This window comes from Vicugna pacos, chromosome 14, assembly GCF_048564905.1.
Source record: "Vicugna pacos chromosome 14, VicPac4, whole genome shotgun sequence".
In the NCBI taxonomy this organism is placed as follows: Eukaryota; Metazoa; Chordata; class Mammalia; order Artiodactyla; family Camelidae; genus Vicugna; species Vicugna pacos.
Genome location: NC_133000.1, coordinates 2,322,930 through 2,341,880, shown reverse-complemented (window position 1 = coordinate 2,341,880; position 18,951 = coordinate 2,322,930). Strand labels below are relative to the sequence as shown.

The following is an 18,951-nucleotide window of genomic DNA, read 5'->3' as shown; positions in this document are numbered from 1 at the left end:
GGTTTCAATTCTTTTTTCAAAAAATTTTACCATCAAACGTTACATAAAGCATACATTTGGAGACAAAAGAATACAAAATAACACATTGTAAATCGACTATACTTCAGTTTAAAAAAAGACAGATTATTGCATGTCAGAGTTGTTTCAGAAAAGTAAAAATTTTTCTGTCATTCCTGTGTCTTTCGAGGGCGGTTTCTGTAATTCCGGCTGTCACGGCCGCGCCACTGTGAGTGTGCCGCGGTCGGCTTGTGCGTCCGCGCGCGGACACCCCGCCGACCAGCCGGATGAGCGGAGCAGGGCCCTCCCGGCCGTCCGCCCGGCTCCGGCACTGGTGCCCCTGCCCGTGTGTGTCACAGACGTGAGTCCGGCAGCAGTGAGCTGGCAGGACAGCTGGCTGTTGGGGTGGGAGCTCCTGAGGCCTCCGTCTTGGGCTCGTGGATGGCCGCCTTCCTGCCGGGCCCCCGCGCACGCGGGCCCGGCGTCTTCCTCTTCTGAGGAGGGACCCCCCCCCCCACCGTGAAGGCCGCGTCTGCAGGTGCGGCCCCAGGGCGAGGGGCTGGGGTCGGAGCGTCCACGTGCGGATTGCGACGGGCCGTCTCGGCCCGAGCAGTGCAGGATGTGGAAGGCTTCCCGCTGCGAGCGAGCACGAGTGAAGGGTGGGGTTTGGACGCAGGCGTGCTCCGCGTGCGCCCCCGCCCCGCCCGGACGCGGACTCACCATCTGCGCGGTTCCGCCCTGCAGGCCTGGCAGCTGCGCTTCAGCCACCTCGTGGGTTACGGGGCCAAGTACTACTCCTACCTGGTGTCCAGGGCCGTGGCCTCCCTGGTCTGGAGGGAGTGCTTCCTGCAGGACCCCTTCAACAGGTAATACGTGGGGGGAGTCATGGGACGTCCACTCTCCACTGCGCTGCGCCCCGAGTCAGGCTCCTGGAGCGCGACCCAAGCCTGGAGGAGACCCAGCTGCCGCGCTCCCTCGCCTGCCGGCCTGGCCCCCCTGCCCCCCCCCGGCCCGGCCCCACGCCTCCCCCACGTGGCGAGGCCTCCTGTTCTCAGCTCCCTCCTGTCCCTGCTGACTGGCCTCCTGATTTTCAGCACCAGCCTCTCGAGTCCCACTCGCATGGAACCTCATTTCTTCTCTCTGGCCCGCAGAGGACCTGACTGCTCTGCCCTTGGAAGCAGCACCACTGGCTGCTTTACCAGACAGCGTCCTGTTTGTTCTGTCTCTGGAACGTTTTCCTCCCCAGGAGGGCCTTGTGGGACCCTGGCAGGACCTCCTCTGGGGGCCCTGGGGCCGCCCTGCCACCAGGGTTCAGACCTGGCCCCTCGGGAGTGTCTGGGCGGCCTCCTGGCCTCCCAAAGCGTCCACACACAAATCCCAGTGGGGATGGGGGGGTTCTGGTGGGGACACCCAACGCCCCTCCCATCCCTGCAGTGGGGGCGCGACACGCAGTGAGGGCTGGGGAGAGGGGGCCAGGGGTCCTTGATTGCCTGGACCTCAGGCTCCCGCTGCTCCTCCGTCAGCAGGACCAGGACAGGTTGCACTTTGCTGAGTCCTTCGAAAAAGCCTCCTTGGAAAGCAAACCCCTTATTACGATCTGGCCTAACAGTCGCCTGAAACACTCCTCACCACACAGACACTGCAGACAACCTCCCATGTGTTCAGGGTTCAGGGCACCTGAGGTGTGTGGAGTGCAGGCGAGCTTCCCTGTGGCATCTGTCTTCGGTCAGGGCAGCCTTGGTGGCACAGGCATTTTTTATGGGAGGAAACTGAGGCCCAGTGGGGTGATTTATTCAAGGCTTCACGAACAGCCTGGACTAAGATGAGAACTAGGTCTGCTCCTCACTCCCCACCCCACCGCCAGCTCCTGATGTAACTTGACAAAGGCTTGGGTTTTCTCAGCAGTTAGTCATCACATTCCGTTCCAGAATGTCTTGCACTTGAATCTGATGTAATAGAATTTTTAAATGTTTTGCGACTTGGTACCCACATGCTGTTCTGCCCTCGGCACACTGAAGACATTTGGTCTGCTTTTTAGATTTTTATGATTTTCAAAGGATCTAAAGCCAGAATTGAGTATCATAAATCAATTTGGGGGCTTATAATTCTTGACTGAAGATTTCTATAAAATAGGCAAAATAATTACCTTGTTTGAAGGACTCACACTTTACTAGAAAACTGCGTACTAATACGTATGTACTGCAGTGTTTGTATCTGGCTGCGTATGTGTTCTCGCCTACACATGCGGTTGCCATACTTGTTAGACGTGTAAAAAACTAGTCAGAACACTCATTGGACTAGAAAATTCCTCATCTCCGTCAGAAGACCCTTTCTTATCCCAGTGCTGAAGTCTCCAGGCTGAAAGGCCACACCTGGGAGCCAGCCAGGAACTGGAGGCTGGGAGCAAGAGTCTGACTGCGGGGAGCGGAGCTGTGGGGCACCAGGAGGGGCACGGACGGACCCCCGTCCAGACGGAGGTCAGGCAGGGCTCTTGGCTGCCCGGTCCCGAGCCCCGGCTTCTGTCCACATGTCCTGTTCGGGGCACACTTAGCCTCGGCACTCACTTCTGGATGGAACCAAGGTTATTTAGTGTTTGAGGTCAGCATGTTTTTGATATTGAACTCCTATCAGCATTTCTGATTAGACACCATGTTCACAAAATTGCCCCCAAAAGGTGTTCCAAAAAGAGTGGGGTGAAAACTTCACAACTTACTTAACTTCAATCATTTAGAGACGTCACAGACGGCGCTCCTCACTAAGCGCAGCTAACAGCAGCACCGCGCATTCCTGGTGCGACACCCCTTCCTGCCTGCTCCGCTGCCTTCAGGCTCACATCAGAGTCCTGGCTTTCTTTGCTGGGTGCCGTCTCAAGTTCTTTTTTGAAAGAATGGCACAAATGACTTCAAATCTCACTTTAAAGAAATCCTGAAGATGATGGAGAAGGGGGTATGATTTTCTGCTTATTCTGTCAAACATAAACAGTCCTTTCTAAAGAGAGTGCTGGCTACAGAACAGTCCGCAGTGCCGTCACCCTGTCTTCCTTCGTAGGGCAAGGTAGAAGTCAGAGTTAGACTCTGAGGAAGCACCCATAGAGAAGGGCAGCTCTGATCTGACGTCGGCTCGGTGGCTTCACGGGCGGGAGCGGGCCCTGTAACTGTCCCCTGTCTCCCCAGGGCGGCGGGAGAGCGTTACCGTCGGGAGATGCTGGCGCACGGCGGGGGCAAGGAGCCCATGCTCATGGTGCAAGGTAAGCCAGAGTGAGATGCTTTTTTATTTTTATTTTTTAAGGTTTTTATGAGTTATGTGTGTTGGTATTGGCAGTTTGGGTTTTGTTTTGCGTCGTCTGTGATGAGAGCTGTTTCCTATTTTCTCTGCTTTTTTTTTCTTATAAAGAGATGATGCTTCCCCTGGGCGCTCTGTTCTGAGCATGTTTGTTTATATCCCAGGTAACAAGTTAGTTACTGTGACTTAGATTGCTGAAAAAACTTCAGGCTTTAGCTTTCAAAACTTTACCAACATGCTAGCAGGGAATTGTTACTGTGAATTCTCAGAATGCTTGCCTTCAGGTTTTACTAGGTCACAGTGTAGTTCTTCAGCCTGAACTCACTCCGCTGGGAGCCCTTGCTGTGCCTTTGTTAGACATCCCAACACATCAGGGTGAGTTTTTTTCTCCGTTGAGAAATGAGACCCTAATCCAGTCTCCTCTCTGACACGTCCCAGTGCTGGGCTTCCCTGTGTCCTTTTTAGGATGGTTTTTTAAATTCAAGTACTTTCACTGAAGGCCGCATTGTAAGTGGAAGTGACCGTCGTGAGTTTTCATTGAATGTTCTCGCAGGTATTTCTGGGAAGATGTGAGTGTTACTGGACACTCTTGGTGTATCTGCATTTACATTTGCAGCTGACCCCTCTGACTGTCTGATAGAGGCATCTAGAAAGTAACTTCCGGTTCAGGGAAATGCTGTTTCTGTCGCAGTAGCTAAGTGTCCTCTTGGTGGTGGCTCTGACCTCAGCGTCCCTGCCTGGGTCCACCCCGGCGGTACCCACACCCTGAGCAGAGCTGCGGTCACTGTCCTACAGCCGTCCGTCCTCCGGGTTCTCCAGCACACGGTGGTCCAGAGCTGTCATCATGCCTGGCCCTGGAGGTGCAGGACTGAGACCCACCCCCTGGGAAACTTCACTCCGTCGGCTTTTCTCTCAGCTTCTCTTGGGGGTCGGGGGACATTCCTCCAGCTGGGTCTGCCCGAGGCCGACAGCGGTCCGTCGTCCAGCCCTGCTGTCCTTGTGGGGACACTCTGGTGTCCCATCACCGGATCCCACCTCGGGCTGCCCTCGGGATCAGGGAGGTGAGTGATGCCGCCCACTTTCCAGCTGGTCCTTGGTGACCCTCTACCTCCAGGCACTGTTTGATTAGTTTCCGTGTGTTGATTACCTTAATCTTCCTGCAACACCGTGAGGTAGGATCATCCTAACCCTAACCCTACCGGTGGTGAAATGGCCCAGGTCCCAGCCCGTGTTGGGAGGTGGTGGTAGGGGAGTGCGGATCCGGACCTGCGACCTCTGGCTGCAGAGACCAAGCTCCTCAGTGCTCCCCAGGACAGGACGCCTGGCTGAGGCCAACAGCGGTCCATCGTCCAGCCCTGCTGTCCTTGCGGGGACGCATGTAAACGTGAAATTAATTGGCTCTGGTCGTTCAGATTGTGTCCTTTAGGCTGGCAGTTCGTTGCGCTGTGTCAACAGCCCGCTGCGAGTCAGGACTGAAGGAGGCGCCCCAGGACTGGTTCTCAGCGGGAGCCCCCCCCCCCGCAGCCAAGCCTTTTGTCCCTCCTGAGCCCAGGGGCTCAGCGCCGTCCGCACATGAATCCCAGCTTGTGTATGGCTCCGTCAGAAGAAAAATATTAGATCCTTTTCAGTGTTTGACTTTTGGCTGGTGTATTTTTCTATTCTGCTTCTGCGACTGTTGTAACATCTCTCTAAAAATTCTGTTCTTCATATGGAACATTTTTGTGTGAAGAAACTTGATAGTTTCCACACTGAAACTCACCCATGGAGAGAGAAGACCATGGTTCAAACTAGAGATGACAAGGTATTCAGGTTGCACTTGGCTCCAGCAGTGGGACGCCTGTGCCTGCGAATTTAATGTCCTCCTCGAGGTCGCTCTGCCAGGTCTCGGGTCTCACTAATGCACGGGATCCGTGGCGGGGTGGGGCGGGGGTGCCCAGAGGCTGCCAGGCCTGCTGGACTCCGCGGGGCCAAGTTTGTGGAGCAGGACCAGCAGTGGCGTCTCCTCTCTCTATGTGCATGCGGCCAGCCTGCACCCCAGGACAGGAATGTCTCAGCTGATGGCTCAGAGGTCAACATCGGGGTATTCCGATGGGTGAGACTACTGGAGGGCTGTGATATGAAAACATGAAGAGCTAGTTGGTGTTACTCCTTTAGGAAAATGTAAGTTTTATAGGTGCTTTATCTATTTCATGTAACTACTGACTAGGAAAATGTAACGAATTAAGTAGCAACAGATAAAGAAATTAGTTCTTTACCTCTGTGACCAAATGACTTTATTAACGTCACCTCAGATGAACTGCAAGCCAGTCCTTAGAGTCAGAACACCATGCACTGTGATACATAAAGAAATCCATGCTTTGATCTTTGAACACCAAGTTGTGCACAGGTGAATTTCACACACACACACACCCCCCCCCATTAAGAGTGGGCGGTCACCAGCTCCGCGCCCCTTGGTCTGAAGGTCTCACTCTGGCAGCCATCTGGGCACCGTGGGCCAGGTCCCTGCGCTGACTCTTGCTCTGGGCCCAGGGAGCCCCAGGAAAAATCTACAGCTTTTCCAGAAGACCCCATAGTTTTTTCCTCTCAAAACTCAAGCATTTGAAGACAACAAAATGGTTACAACAGCATTTCCTTCCTCGGGAAAAAAAAACCCAAAGTGGTCACATGGTGAGACAGGCCGGACTTCCAGTCCTGGGTCTGTCTGCTCCTTGCTCAGTTACCTGAGGAGGTCGGTTCACCTCCCTGAGGGAGACTGACTTGACTTCAGAACCCTTCTTTCTAACCTGCAGCTTGAAAGTATGTGCTTATCTAGTTTTAAACACATTCACAGCACATTCAGAGACACGTTATTAGCAGAACATTCAGTTCCCTACTCCCCCACTAAACACAAGGTGGCTGGACCCAGCTTTCCCGACTGGCAGGAACTCTAGGGTGAGCTGAAGTCCTGGTTTTCAGTGTTAAGTTTTCTGGTCTTCATTCTCTACCCCCACAGTGTTCCTCTGGTTTAAGTATCACATTTCCTAGTAATAAGAGAACTCAGTTTTGGCTTAAAATAAACCATGATGATGTGGCATTTTCATTCACTTTGCTATTTTTAAAAACATATGCTAGAAAAATGTGTAGGTGTGCGTTGGTGAACATGACCCTGAGCTCAGTTTCTGTTACAGTCATTTCAGGAAAGGAACAGCTTTCTAGAAAGACGAACGTGCAGATGATCTGGGAACAGCAGGCGAGTGATGTGTGGCTCCACGAGGAAGCAGGCTTGTGTTCGCTCGCACGAGGCTACTCACCTTCCTTTGCCGACCGCTGTCTTTTACGTTACCAGCAGTCCTGAGTGAGTGGCCCTTGTTGAGTGTCAGTTTCAGACTTTACGTAGCTTTAGGAAAAAACTAACACGTTGAGAAACCTCCCTGTTGCCCAGACACATCCTGTCTCTTCCCCGAGGAGGCAGCGTTCGGTAAGGACCAGAGGCACCCAGCCCTTCGAGAGCTCACCATGTGTTCTCTGCTTATAAACACGAAAGGTCAGATTTGAAATGAACAGACACATAATAGGGATCCAGAGAGCTGAAGCTAAGACGAGGCCAGGACCTCCAAGACGTGGTAAACAAGGAGAAAGGGTGTCAAGGGCCTCCTGGAAAGATGCACTGTTTCACTTTTCTAACTGACTAAGCTTTGGTCCCGAGAATGAGCGCTCCCTGGGGGTGTGGTGTCTTGTGGACACGACAGGCAGGTAACGGGACCGCACACTGGGGGCAGGCGAGCATTTTGTGTCACTCTGCAGTGCAGGGTGACCCCTCACCTGGCACAAGAAGGTCAGCCTTTACCAGGAAGCGAGAGAGCCTTTCTTCTGTGGACTTAACCCGAAGCCTCTAGTACCCTTGGGCCCCCCCTGCCCGCCCATGTTACTGTCAGCGCTCCAGTGAATAGATTCAACCGGCATAATTTTTGCTAGCAAAGGTGATGAAAAGCCTCTGGGAAGGTACCTCGTGAGCAGAATCTGAATTTGTTAACCCGTCGAGCGCACACCACGTCAAAGACAACTCAGGTGCCTTTCACCGCGAGCAGTGTGCCTGGTAGTGGCTGTGGGGCAGGTGAGCACGCTCACTGCAGGTCCCTGGGGGTGTTGACCAAGCCCCTTGTTGGCCCTGGGCAGCAGAAGTTCCTGCCCTCACGGTTCCAGGTACTCTGCTTCAGGGCAGAGTTAGAACAGATAACAGCCTGTCGGAAGGAGGTCCACTCTGGGGAAGGGTCTGGGGACAGTGGCAGGACAGCCGCTGGATGCAGGCATCAGCAGTCCCCTTATGCAGCCGGGCTGGTCTGGGAGGGTCTTGCCCCTTCACAGAAGTGGGAGTCGGGCCGGCGCTACAGAGCCGTTCCTGGGCCCCGGGGGCTGCCCTGTGGCCAGCACCATGCCCTCGGGGACCGCAGACTTGATCTGAAGTGTAGCTGCCTCACAGCACTGTCACCGCAGGCCGTTACCAGGTACTGAGTGCAGCCCCCCCCCACTGCCGCATGGACTCAGGGAGCTCTGTGCTGCTGTCCACTTTTGGAGGGTTGAGCTCTCTGACTGTCCCTCCACGTGTGGGTGGGGCGAGTCTGCTGACCTGTGCAGCACCAAGGGGCGTCTGGGGTCTGGCTTGCTCTGAGCTGTTGGAGCCCCTTCTTTCCCAAGTAAATATCCTGTCGGAAGCTCATTCCAAGAAACACAGCAGCAGCTATGTTTTCAGACTGTGTCAGCGCCCGCAACTTTCTGATGGGGGTGCAGGCAATATTTTCTCCGGTCTTCTGATTGCTCAGTGGTCTGCAGAGGTGCTCAATGCTCGGTGGTCTGCAGAGGTGCTCGGTGCTCAGTGGTCTGCAGAGGTGCTCGGTGCTCGGTGGTCTGCAGAGGTGCTCAGCACAGGTGCTGCTCTTCACCTGCGGTCATGGAGGCATGTTGTCAGCCACAGGCTAGAACCAGTTGAGAGAAGCAGGTGTCATTTCCTCAAAGCTCTCCACGTGGATTCTTAGCTGACAGCCTGCGGTATAGAGCTCCAGGGGTGAAGGAAATGAGGAGCCACAAGCCTCCCAGACAGAGCCGGTGCTGGGGACAGGCTGATGGGTTCACACTTGAGAGTCCACCAGCACACAGACCACGTGAACCAATGGGAGGTGAGCACACTGAGTGACACGAGTCAGACAAACACCATGTGACAGCACTAATACGTGGAATCTAAAAAGTGACACAAATGAACTTACAAAACAGAAACAGACTCACAGATATAGAAAACGAACTTATGGTTGCCAGGGAGGTAAGGGTGGCGGAGGGATAAATTAGGAGTTCGAGATTAGCAGATACACACTACTGTGTACAGAACAGACAAGGACCTACTGTGCAGCACAGTGATAACAGAATGATACGTGTGTGTGTGTAACTGACTCACTGTGCTGTGCACCAGAAACTAACACATTGCAAACTGACTGTAATTCAATTAAACAAAAAAAGCCCCCTGAGAAAGGGCACACCAGAATAGCAGGAGTAGTGGTTTTGAGCAGATTTTAGTTGAAGTGAAACTGACGTTTGCTCACCAACTCTTACCTGAAACCTTGCCAGAGCGCACAGAGGCAGGAGCACGCCCCCTGGGCTCACTGGGCCGCCTCCTGAAGGACCGTCTGCGAGACACCTGGTGCTTCTCTCCCGCCGCCTCTAGGAGAAGCCTTCCCCTTTGACTATTGTGTAACGTTACTGATAACGAAACAGATGAAGGAATGATTATACCCAAACCTAATTTTCATTTTTACTTAGCAGTTTGTCTTTAAAGTTTTTAAAATAGAATAATCCCTCCTTAATTTGAGCTCGCACGTCACAGGTATGTGAACGCCACTTTCAGACTCTTCCACCGCGTCAGGTAAGTCAGGGCGCGTCGAGTAACACGCGCTGAGTGTCTTAACCCCTTTCCGTACAGTCCTGTGTTCAGTGTGACCGAGCTGGACGGTCAGGAGAACAGCTGAGCACCAAACGTTTTCCCTTCAAGCAGCTTAAACCGAAACAGCTTCAAAACATTCTTAAAATCTGAAATCACACCTTCAAAATAATCGGAATTCCAGCACCACCTTCGTTTCTGTCTTCTTCCTGTTTGTGCTTGTTTCGCTGCAGGGTGGGACTCTTACTGAGATGTTGCCGCGACCTGTGCTCTTGTTCAGGGGTAGAGCGCGTGCTTACCAGGCACGAGGTCCTGGGTTCCATCCCCAGGTCCTCCAGTCAGTCAGTCAAAGAACACTTGTTGGATGTGAACTAGACTAAGGGCTGCTGCTTTTGCATTGGAGTCGAGTGGACGGGAGAGAGCAGCACTGGTGGTGACGAGACGGGGCCCGGGAACCGCTCTCCCCGCTCTGCTGGGCGGTTTCGTTGCGCCGGCTGCGGCACTGAGCCCCTCACACACACTGCCTCCTTTAATCCTCTCCATGGTCAGCGGGAAGCGTCTGCTCTGGGGACGGCTGCACGCCTGTCCGTCTGCCTTCCTCCTGCGCTTTTATAATCTGCAGCACCGAGCTAGCTTGGACTCCGGTGCTCAGACGGTGCTGCCTTCTCGGAGCAGCACGTCCCGGGACAGAGCTGAGAGGTGGCTCGTGCTGACCAGGCCTGATGTCCCGTGGCAGAGGTTTTGTGGCAAAATCAGAGTTGCTGACCGAGAACGCGTGAGCGCGAGTCATGTCTCACACCTGACAGCACACTGGCTGGTAGGGAGCCGCCTTTTCTTGCACAGCGTGACGGGAGTAAATGAGTAAAACATGTCCAGGGGGCAGATCTCGAGTTCAGTGGCTGTAGGATTTCAGCCTGGTTTCAGTAACAGGTGGACGGCAACCCAGACGCAAGTCAGTTGAATCCCTCGTCTCTGGCTTGTTTGGGTATGTGCTCAGCGCAGCCTCTGAAGCAGCTGGGCGCTTTCTGGAAGAAAGGGATGGGAGACAGCACCTGGCTTCTCAGGGCGGAGGCCTCCCTTCTGTAAATGCACTGATTTTTGAAGAGGGTGTGTGTGTTTAATGTATGGGTGTGGAGCTTCAAAAGGCAGCATGTTTCGTAACTCAGAAAGGGAACTGGTGAGTGGAACTGAGAAATCTGACAGTGAAATGGAGATAAACCAACGTGGAAACAGCTGGCCTGGCCCCCCCTTGCTGGACAGGCACCCCCCCCCAGGAGGGAGTGACCTCGGGGAGGCACAAAGGTTCCACCCCGGCCCGGGTGCCACAGAGCCGCTTGGTTCAAAGGAGTAGAGGAATTTCACTTGCTGGCTGCCATCCTCCTCTTCCTGGGGCCTGATGGCAGATAGTGGGGCCCCACCTCAGGAGAGAGGTGTGGGTGCCTTGGAGCAGCCGGGAAGAACTTCAAAGTGGAGGAGGGCGAGCCGGTTGCCCAAGGCGCGGGAGAGACGGGGCTGGGATGAGAGTCTGATTTCGTAAAGTCCACCCGAGCTCTTCACACTGCCAGGCCAGCCTTAGAGCTGTAATCCTTCCTCAGTCGGCTGGGCTGGGCTCCTGTAATTACTGCAGCACAGAAGGATGGCTGTGAACTTCCGTGATGGGGGTGCTGGGGTTCACAGCGCCCCTCTCAGGCCCTTGTCAGTGTGGACAGCCCACTCTCCTGTGCATCCTGGTTGCCAGGATGTTTGCCCACAGGGGACGGGGCACAGAAGCTAAGAATCCGGGCAAGTCACAGGCTCCGTCTTAGTACCTTGGGGGGGTCCCTTCCTCTTCAGGTCCTGGTAAAGGGCGCGTAACGTGCCAGGCGCCACTTAAAGTGACAGTCAGTGGCATTCAGTGTTGTGTGGTCAGTCTTGTGCACTCTTCCTCCATCCCAGCCATCTCTTCTTGATAAACCTTTCATCACAGCTGCCATCAGGTAGAAAGTGGATTGAGTCTAGTCACATCTTCCGTTTCCTTCTTTCAGTAGATAAACAGCTCATAAAAAGCAGACAGCGAGAACCAGGAAAAGGCAAAGCAAGCCGTGACTCCCTTGACCCGTCACCTGGGCCGTACGCTTGTGGTGGGTGTGGGATGAGAACACCCTGAGCACGTCGTCAGAGACCAGCGCTGTGGAATTCAGCTGGTGCCAAAAATAGGCAGCAGCATCCTTCAACTTTTGGTCTGTGGTCACTGCTCCCAGTGACGGAGCACTTCCCGTGTGTTAAATGCACTTTCTCATTTAGTCCTTATAACAGTCTAGCAAAGTAGATGACATTGTACCAGCTTACGATCTTCAAAATCATACTTCACTCTACCTTTACCCAGACAGCTCCTCGCACACATGAGTCTCAGGGAGTTAAGTGGCTGGCCTGCAGCTCCCTGCCCAGGCAGTTCCTTCAGGGCGGCTCACCAGAGCCTTGCTCTAATAATCCTCAGTGCCTCCTTTGGAGGCAGTGAAAGTTTTGTTTAGAAAATGAAGTGTTTACCTTTCCACTCTATTCCTCCTTGGTGACCCTTCACAGGAAAACTACTGGATGGTCAGAAGAGGAGAAACAGACTGGAATTTTAAGGCATCTGAGGGGCAGTGCAGAGGCTGCCGTGGATGCCAAATGCAGGCAGGGCCACGCCGCTCCGGGGGCTCGGTGAGGGGGCAGATGCGGCCCTAGGGCGCCGGGGCCAGGATGAGCCACCCACTCATCCTCAGCCCTTCCTCCTCCTGCTCCGGGAAGGATGGGCTGGCGCCCAGCTGGGCAAGGGAGGGAAGCAGGGGTTTCCGTGGTTTCCTCCCCTGACGATGACCTTCTCGAGGGGACCACCATCCTACGGGGTGAGGCCCGGGGTGGCCCTCTCGTCGCAGAGCTAGGAGCAGCCAGGCGGGCATCTGGCTCGGGCCTGCCAGAGGGGGGCATCCCCTCTCCCCCAGGGGCTACCCCGAGACCCTGTTTTCACAGAACCAGTGAGTCCCACAGGCCCCCAGCACAAGGACTGACGTCCTGTCGTCCACCTGAGACGCTGCAACCCACCCCCCCACCAGCCTGATGGCGGCTCCCAGCTCAGGACACTGGGGAACAGCTCCCAGCGTCCGCTGCCTGAGTCAGGTGTCAACAGAACACTGTTTCCTGGGGGCTCCCGTAACCAAAACGGACCCTGCTCTGGCTTTTGTTCTTTTTAGTAAAAATACTGCTGTCGGCCTCTGGTGCCGCCTGTGGCTGTGGTGCCCCCCAACCCCCCAGCTCCGGGGCTGGGGGGGTGCCCTCTCTGGTCCCCCACCCCAGGTTTTAAGGCTGTTTTCACGCCAAACCCACTGGATCTTCCAGGCGCTGGCCAGCCAGTGTGCCGTCACGCCGCAGGCTTGGTGGCTGTAACTTGGAGCAGTGTCCAGAACAAATGCTCCTTTTGTTTCTTGTTTCATTTGAGAAACGCTCTAGTTTGAGTAGGAAAGCAACCCTCTGCTGCTCAGTATTTGCCGTCACCTCCTTCCCCCTGAGCCAGTCTGCCGGGGTGTGTTGGGCCGTGGTTCTCACGCATCGGGGTCATGGTGGGCCCATTACAGCGCTGAGCCCCCCAGTCCTGCTTCCTCAGGCCCAGGGGTGGCCCTAAGGTCCTCCGCTGATACCGAGATGTTGGTCTGGGAGCGACACAGTCTTAGACCCGCTGGACCCGCCCATTCCTGTAAGACAGCGTCTCGGTCGTCCTTTCACCAGCATCTTCCTGATACGTAATATGACCTGTGCCTGCCTCACATTTGCCTGGGGCACTTGGGTGGGGAGTGACTGTCACTGCATCCCGTCTTCTGCGTGGTTGGCCTTCCTCATGCCATGACCATGGTCCTCAGGGGCCCTCAGGTAAGTGATGCCTGAAGTAGACTCGGCGTTGGGGAGGGGAGCTCCCCCTGCGCTTCTGAGGCTTCAGCAATCCACGTGCTCTGCGCTTGCCACGTCCCCTGGGCTCTCGGGCAAGGACCAGGCGAGGGTGTCCCCCTAAACCTGGGTATTGTGCTCCAGGAGGCGGATGCACCCGGATGCTGTGAGAACGTGGTCGGACCCCGTGTGACTGACGGCACAGGTGCCAGGGCGTGGATGGCGCCTCCGTGCTCGGCCTGACTCAGCCCAGGGCTGACGGGTGTTCTCTCTGGGAGCGTGGAAACGTGTCTGGTTAGGAGCCTGAGAATGTCCAGGCCAGGAGGGCCCACGTGGGGGGCTGAGGAAGGGGCTCCTCTTGGGCAAACACTGTCTCTGCCCCCAGGGGTGGTGGCAGGTCTGACTGCCCAGGTAGTGGCTTCATGGTCCCAAAACTGAGCTGCCCACAGCCAAGGACTGCATTGGGAGGCTCTTGGACTTCCTCCCCCAGAACTTCTCCACACACGTGGGTTCTGACCCGTCTAGAATGCTGAGGTTTACATGCGGGCCTTTCTGGGTGTGATTTTACAGACGTCTGGGCCAGCACCTGAGAGCCCAGGCCCTGGGACCAGACCACCGGGTCCACAGCAGCCATAGAAACCTGCAGAGCTGTGCACCCCTCTTGTCCCAGTTCCGTCCCTCACCGGCAGACCCCTCCCGGGGGGGCCACACCCCAGGCACAGCCACCACGTGGCACGAGGCCCTGGCACCACGTGGCTGTGGTGATGGCCTTGCTGGGCCCACTGTCCTGGCAGGTCCTGCGCGGCACTGCTGTCCCCAGGGTTTGGGCTGTGGGTCCCTCAGCCTGGAGCCACCAGCTGCATGGAGTGTCCTGCTCCAGCAGTCGCTCTTCAAGGGCTGTCGTCAGGTCCTTCAAGGTCACAAAACGCACTGCCTGGAGCAGAGCGGTCGAGGCGGAAATGTCCTGGCTTCTCCCAATTTTTATGCGCCCATCTGCCTCTCAGGTAAAATGAGAAACAGATTGAATCATCCCTCTGCTACTCACCATCTGGCCCCGTCCCCGAGGCCGGCAGGAACAGGGACGCAGCGACCGCTTTTCCCTCACGGACACGTGACCGGTCGGTCAGTCTGTCTGACATCACCTTCTCAGCTGTAAAGCTGTGCTTGGTTTTGTCCTGTTTTCAGTCACACCTCCCTCCCCTCCCATTTAGGTGATTTCACAGGGAAGCGTCCATAAGCCCCACCCACTTGTGGACTTAACACCCTCTACTGGGTTCCAGGGGCTCCTGGGAAATGGCACATCTAATCACCATCTTTAAGATTAAGACTTGAAGACAAGGGAACATCATCTTCAGCTTCTTAAAGAAAAAAAAAGTTCTTGGAATCTTGTTTACTACCTGCATACACAAAAGCTAATTCCAATTTATTTGTGGAGCTGCCCGAGAACACTTTTTCTTTGAGCTCTGTGTGGAAGTTAGTTTGGCAAGTGTCAGCATGAACTCTAAGCAAAGCGAGGATGCCGCAGCCACACGCCAGGAGTGTGCCCACCCCCGGAGCTGGTCCCACCCCTTCTGGTCCTGCTCCTCCTTCGTGAACCTCCATCCTTACACCAGTCGCATCACATACAAAATTACCAAACCATTCGTCCCTGACCAGACTGGACTGAAAATACTGTGAGTGCATGTGGTTTTCTCTCGCTGTCGCCACGGCCACTGTTCCTGGAGACGCCCAGGCAGCTGGAGGTGGACCTGGGAGAGGGTTGTCCTTCAGGGGCATCCGCCAAGGACAGAGCGCAGTCCTGTCTCCGTGGGCAGGTCGTTGAGGAGAAGTGAACACTTCGGGGGACGGGGCCACGCTTACCTGAGTAGGCGAGCTCTACCTTCTGCAGCTCTAGGCCTTTGATTACTAATGACCAGTCGTTTACTTACAGAACGCTGCACGTGTTACAAAGAAGGAAACATGGAGCTGGATAACCCGTGTGATTAAAAGCCATGTTTCAGTGTTTCCTCCACAGCTGGTCTCTGTGTTAAGAAACCTGGCCCCTAGGAAATGCAAAAACCTGATTTATGAATTTGACCGCATCTGTCTAAGTGAACACCTGCATCTCAAAGACACTGTGAAATGTGACGCATTAGCCATCATCCTGGTCATGGTCATGCTGAATCTGTGCCTCAGTCTCCCCCAGCCTCCCCCTCCCGACACCTGGTACACGGCTAGCCTCTCCGCCTCGAAGGCCTGAATTTGAACCTCAATCTTCACATCTTTTCATTTTCTCCTACGATCCCAGCTCCTCCACAGAGCCTTTGGAATCTCTGCCGGAGCTCACCGTCCCCCCTCCTTCTCCCAGCAGCTGCAGTCTGCATGCTGGCGACACCCAGACACTTTATGTGGGCCGCTCTCAAGCACTCAGAAACGATGACTGACAGGGAGCACTGGCGTGCTTGCATTTAGATCCTGCAGTTACACACTGCCCGCTTTGCCTTACCACACATCCTCCTGTCTGCTCCTGCATCCACCCACCAAGTACATTTTACCCAAAGACATGTCTGCGTGCACAGCGTTAACTAGGGCTCAATGGTGGTCACTTTTCTTTTTGAGATAAAGAGGGAGTGTGTGGTGTCTCGCTGTGGTCTAGTTTCCTCCCAGGGCTTCTAAGTTCTGTCATTTGGATATTTTCTTTCGTAGTTTTGATTTTAAAGTATGTAGAACTTGATCATAAAACTTGGTATGTAATTAAGCGTAAGTTCTGAGTCAACCCAGAGATAACTGAAAAATTCAGTCTTCTGACATCGCTTCAAGTGTGTAGTAATATCAGCAAAATAAAAACTCCTGGGAAACATATTTGGGTCTAATCTCTAAGCTAAGTGTTGATGAGATAGTTTAAAAAAAAATTGGAATAAGCAGTTTCAGGGCCCACATGCTGCCCGTGACTTTGAACTGTCCCGTGGTCAGTGCTTCCTGGAGCCTGAGCACGATGTCCCTCTGAGGCACGGTCTGCGGGGACCAAGCCAGCTGACCTCTTCTCTGTTCACAGGTCTGCTGCAGAAGTGTCCTTCCACCGACGACTTTGTAGACGCCCTCGTTTCTGACTTGGACCTCGACTTTGAAACTTTCGTCATGGATTCTGAATGATAGAAACACCTCAAATCGTTTGTAAATCAGTCGTGTCATGGAGATACTAATTTCGTTGTAAATGCTACAACTATGAACACTTGCTTCTGATTTCAGTATTCAGCTCTGTAATTTATGAAAACCCTTAAACCAACAGAACTTGGAATAAAGAATTTCTTTCAGTTATTTGGGCTTTTAAAATCTGGCAGATTTTTGAACATAAGGAAATCCATTCAATGAGTGGGTAAAAAGTAGAGCACGAGGTGGTAGATTCAGGGGCCGGCCCACCCTCAGTCCAGCCACTCTCCCAGTGACCTCTGCCCCTTCCCCGTGTTCTCTACTTGGGTAGAGATTTCATTAAAAAGCACAATTATTTCCATCTGAAGCCATCTTCAGAAAGATTACACATGCAGTCCTCAGTGATTTCTTCAGACTACTATAGAAGTGGCTTTGAAAATGCAGCTGTCAGTCACAGCACCCAGGAAGCACCTGTGATTACCGCACTGGCTTTTCCCACGTCCGAGGAGTAGATTCCACAGGTGGACTCAGAACAGAGACCAAAGTCTTGACCTCAGACTTTCTGGACTTGGTTTTGAATGTAGAAAAGTACAGGTAAAATTAATGACGTCCAAGATTCAGTAACTGATAAACAAGGAAACTGGGATTCAAACCCTGTCTTAATCCTGAACATTACTGCATATGGTGTCACCATGTGCTAATAATAGGAAAGAAATTATTTAATGGGTTTTTCCCACTAAAGAAGTTAATTACAGACTTTAGTTTAAAATGTCTGCCAACAGCCCCTTCCTGCTTCTCATTAAACCACCAGTGATGATGTAAAAAGAGAAGATTAAAAATCCCTAAAACTAGGACATGTGTCCAGCCCCCACCCCCAGACTGTGGAGGAACTGCTACAGACTAGAAACGTCAGGGGCCGCCCCCCCTCGCCGGGTCCACCTGGACGCGGGGGCTGGGCCCGGCTCCGGCACCACCTGCAGGACGTCCACGTCAGCCTCATACTCCCCCCTCCCCAAACCGGCTCAGTCTGTGAACCTGGAAACAACCCATGGAGCATCCTTGGGCAGAGCTGGGGCGGGCCTGCAGTGGGGCCTCACCCTCACCCTCACCCACAGCCAGTCAGGGAGGGCGGGCTGGGCGCAGGTGGTGCAGCCACGGGGGGAGCCGGCCCCAGCTGCTTCTGCAGCCCCTCCGTTGGCGGGGGGAAGGGAGTCTCTTGCCTGTCAAGCCTTCCGTCCACAACCCGAACTCTCACCTGGGAGACGGACGTGGAGGAGTTGATACCAACTTTCCTGTCAGTGGCAGGTAAGTGTGAAAAGGTGCTTTAACCAGCTCCTGGTCAACCCAGTGATGATGCCCTGGGTCTTTACTGTCCCTTTTCAGCTGAGGGTCAGTAAGCAAAAAAAGCCAGAAAGCCATATAGAGCCTCAGAAAAAGGGGCGATCGCCTGGAAGATGCTAGAAGATCCAAACGTGGAACTTTATTTTTTAAAAGAAACTAAGGCACATTGTAGAAAACTTCCCTGATGTCCTTAGTGACAGCTGAGAAAACACGGCTGTCCAGGGAGCTGAAAGCCATAAAGAAAGAACAGGCGGAAAATTTAAAACAGGATAAGCCAACAAGAAAGGTGGAATAGGAAAAGAAACTGCAGAGACACTGAAACACAGGGCAGTGAGTGAAAACATCATCACAGCAGAAAAGAGCAGGGCTGTCCAGACGTCTCCGAGAGCAGGTCACGGACGTGGGGGGAGCGGGCGGCCCAGAGCAGCGCAGCCCGGCGAGGCAGGCAGGCAGACAGACGGCAGCGGGACCGCGTGCTCGCGTCCTCCTGCGTCCCCGGCGCCCAGCACGGCTGAGCACGCAGCAGGGCTCTGGTGAGAACGTGCTGTTCCGTGAATTTAAGGAAACTTTTTTGAGGTGAAGGGAAAAGTGAATGTGATTTAAAAGGGAATCCCCAATGGATTCCCAACAATGTGATGTACTTAATGCCACTGACTATATAGTTAAAAAGGGTTCAGACAGTAAAATGTTTCACCTACAATCTTTTAAAGTAAAATAAGTAAGTGCAAGCAGAGAGAATTCTGCATTCCAGGTCGACACGAACAAACAGAACAGTGAAGAGACCCTCACCTGAACAATCTGCCTTTTCTTCTGAGAACTTACATATAAACAGAACTTAACTGGTAAGCCAGCAGATCCCAAATCAGACATTTCCCCGGAACTGTGAGTGTTCCGTGAACTCCAGAGGGTCCCACTGCTGAACACTGAAAGTGCCATCGCGCTCTGATGTGGCACTGCGCACCAGCAGTCCACAGCGCACCACCCACCTCCCAGACGCGTGAGAGGGCCCTCCCCTTGGAGCACCTGCTGATGACATTTCCAGAAGCCTGGGGACTAACGGCTACAAGCATCCAGCTAGAAGCAACACGGTTACACATGAAGGCATAAAAATTACGACGCTCCCAGAATCCGACTGCTCATCACTGTTAAAAGCCGAAGGACAATGAAGAAAGGTTTTAGGAGGCAAAGCTGAGAAGCAAACTGGCCTCCAGTGTCCGAGGGCTCAGGAAACATCTCGGCTTTGTACCTTTCTTCAAAAATCGGTAGAAGGAGGAGTTAGACCAGGAGGCAAAGCAAAGATCCCTAAGGAACGTCTAAGAATGCCAAGGGGTCACTGCCTCTTTTCATAACAACTGGATGAATCACAACAGCAAGTTGTTTTGTTATGAATGCTTTCC

At 53.8% G+C, this 18,951-nt stretch overlaps 1 protein-coding gene and 1 long non-coding RNA gene across 2 annotated transcripts in view; one reads left to right on the top strand and one right to left on the bottom strand.

Moving 5' to 3' along the window:
* MIPEP (mitochondrial intermediate peptidase) overlaps positions 1-16,381 on the top strand; it is an 82,301-nt gene extending 65,920 nt beyond the window's left edge. The window contains exons 17-19 of the mRNA XM_072976000.1: positions 742-863; positions 3,171-3,244; positions 16,119-16,381. Coding sequence (XP_072832101.1) covers positions 742-863; positions 3,171-3,244; positions 16,119-16,216 — 294 coding nt within the window. The 3' untranslated portion in view covers positions 16,217-16,381. The remainder of the gene's footprint in view (positions 1-741; positions 864-3,170; positions 3,245-16,118) is intronic.
* On the bottom strand, positions 5,536-11,879 carry LOC140701058 (uncharacterized). Its single transcript, XR_012079822.1, has 2 exons — positions 8,860-11,879; positions 5,536-8,493 (listed from the first exon to the last, which is right to left on the bottom strand). It is a non-coding gene; the product is annotated as an uncharacterized lncRNA (long non-coding RNA).
* Positions 16,382-18,951: the final 2,570 nt, after the last annotated feature.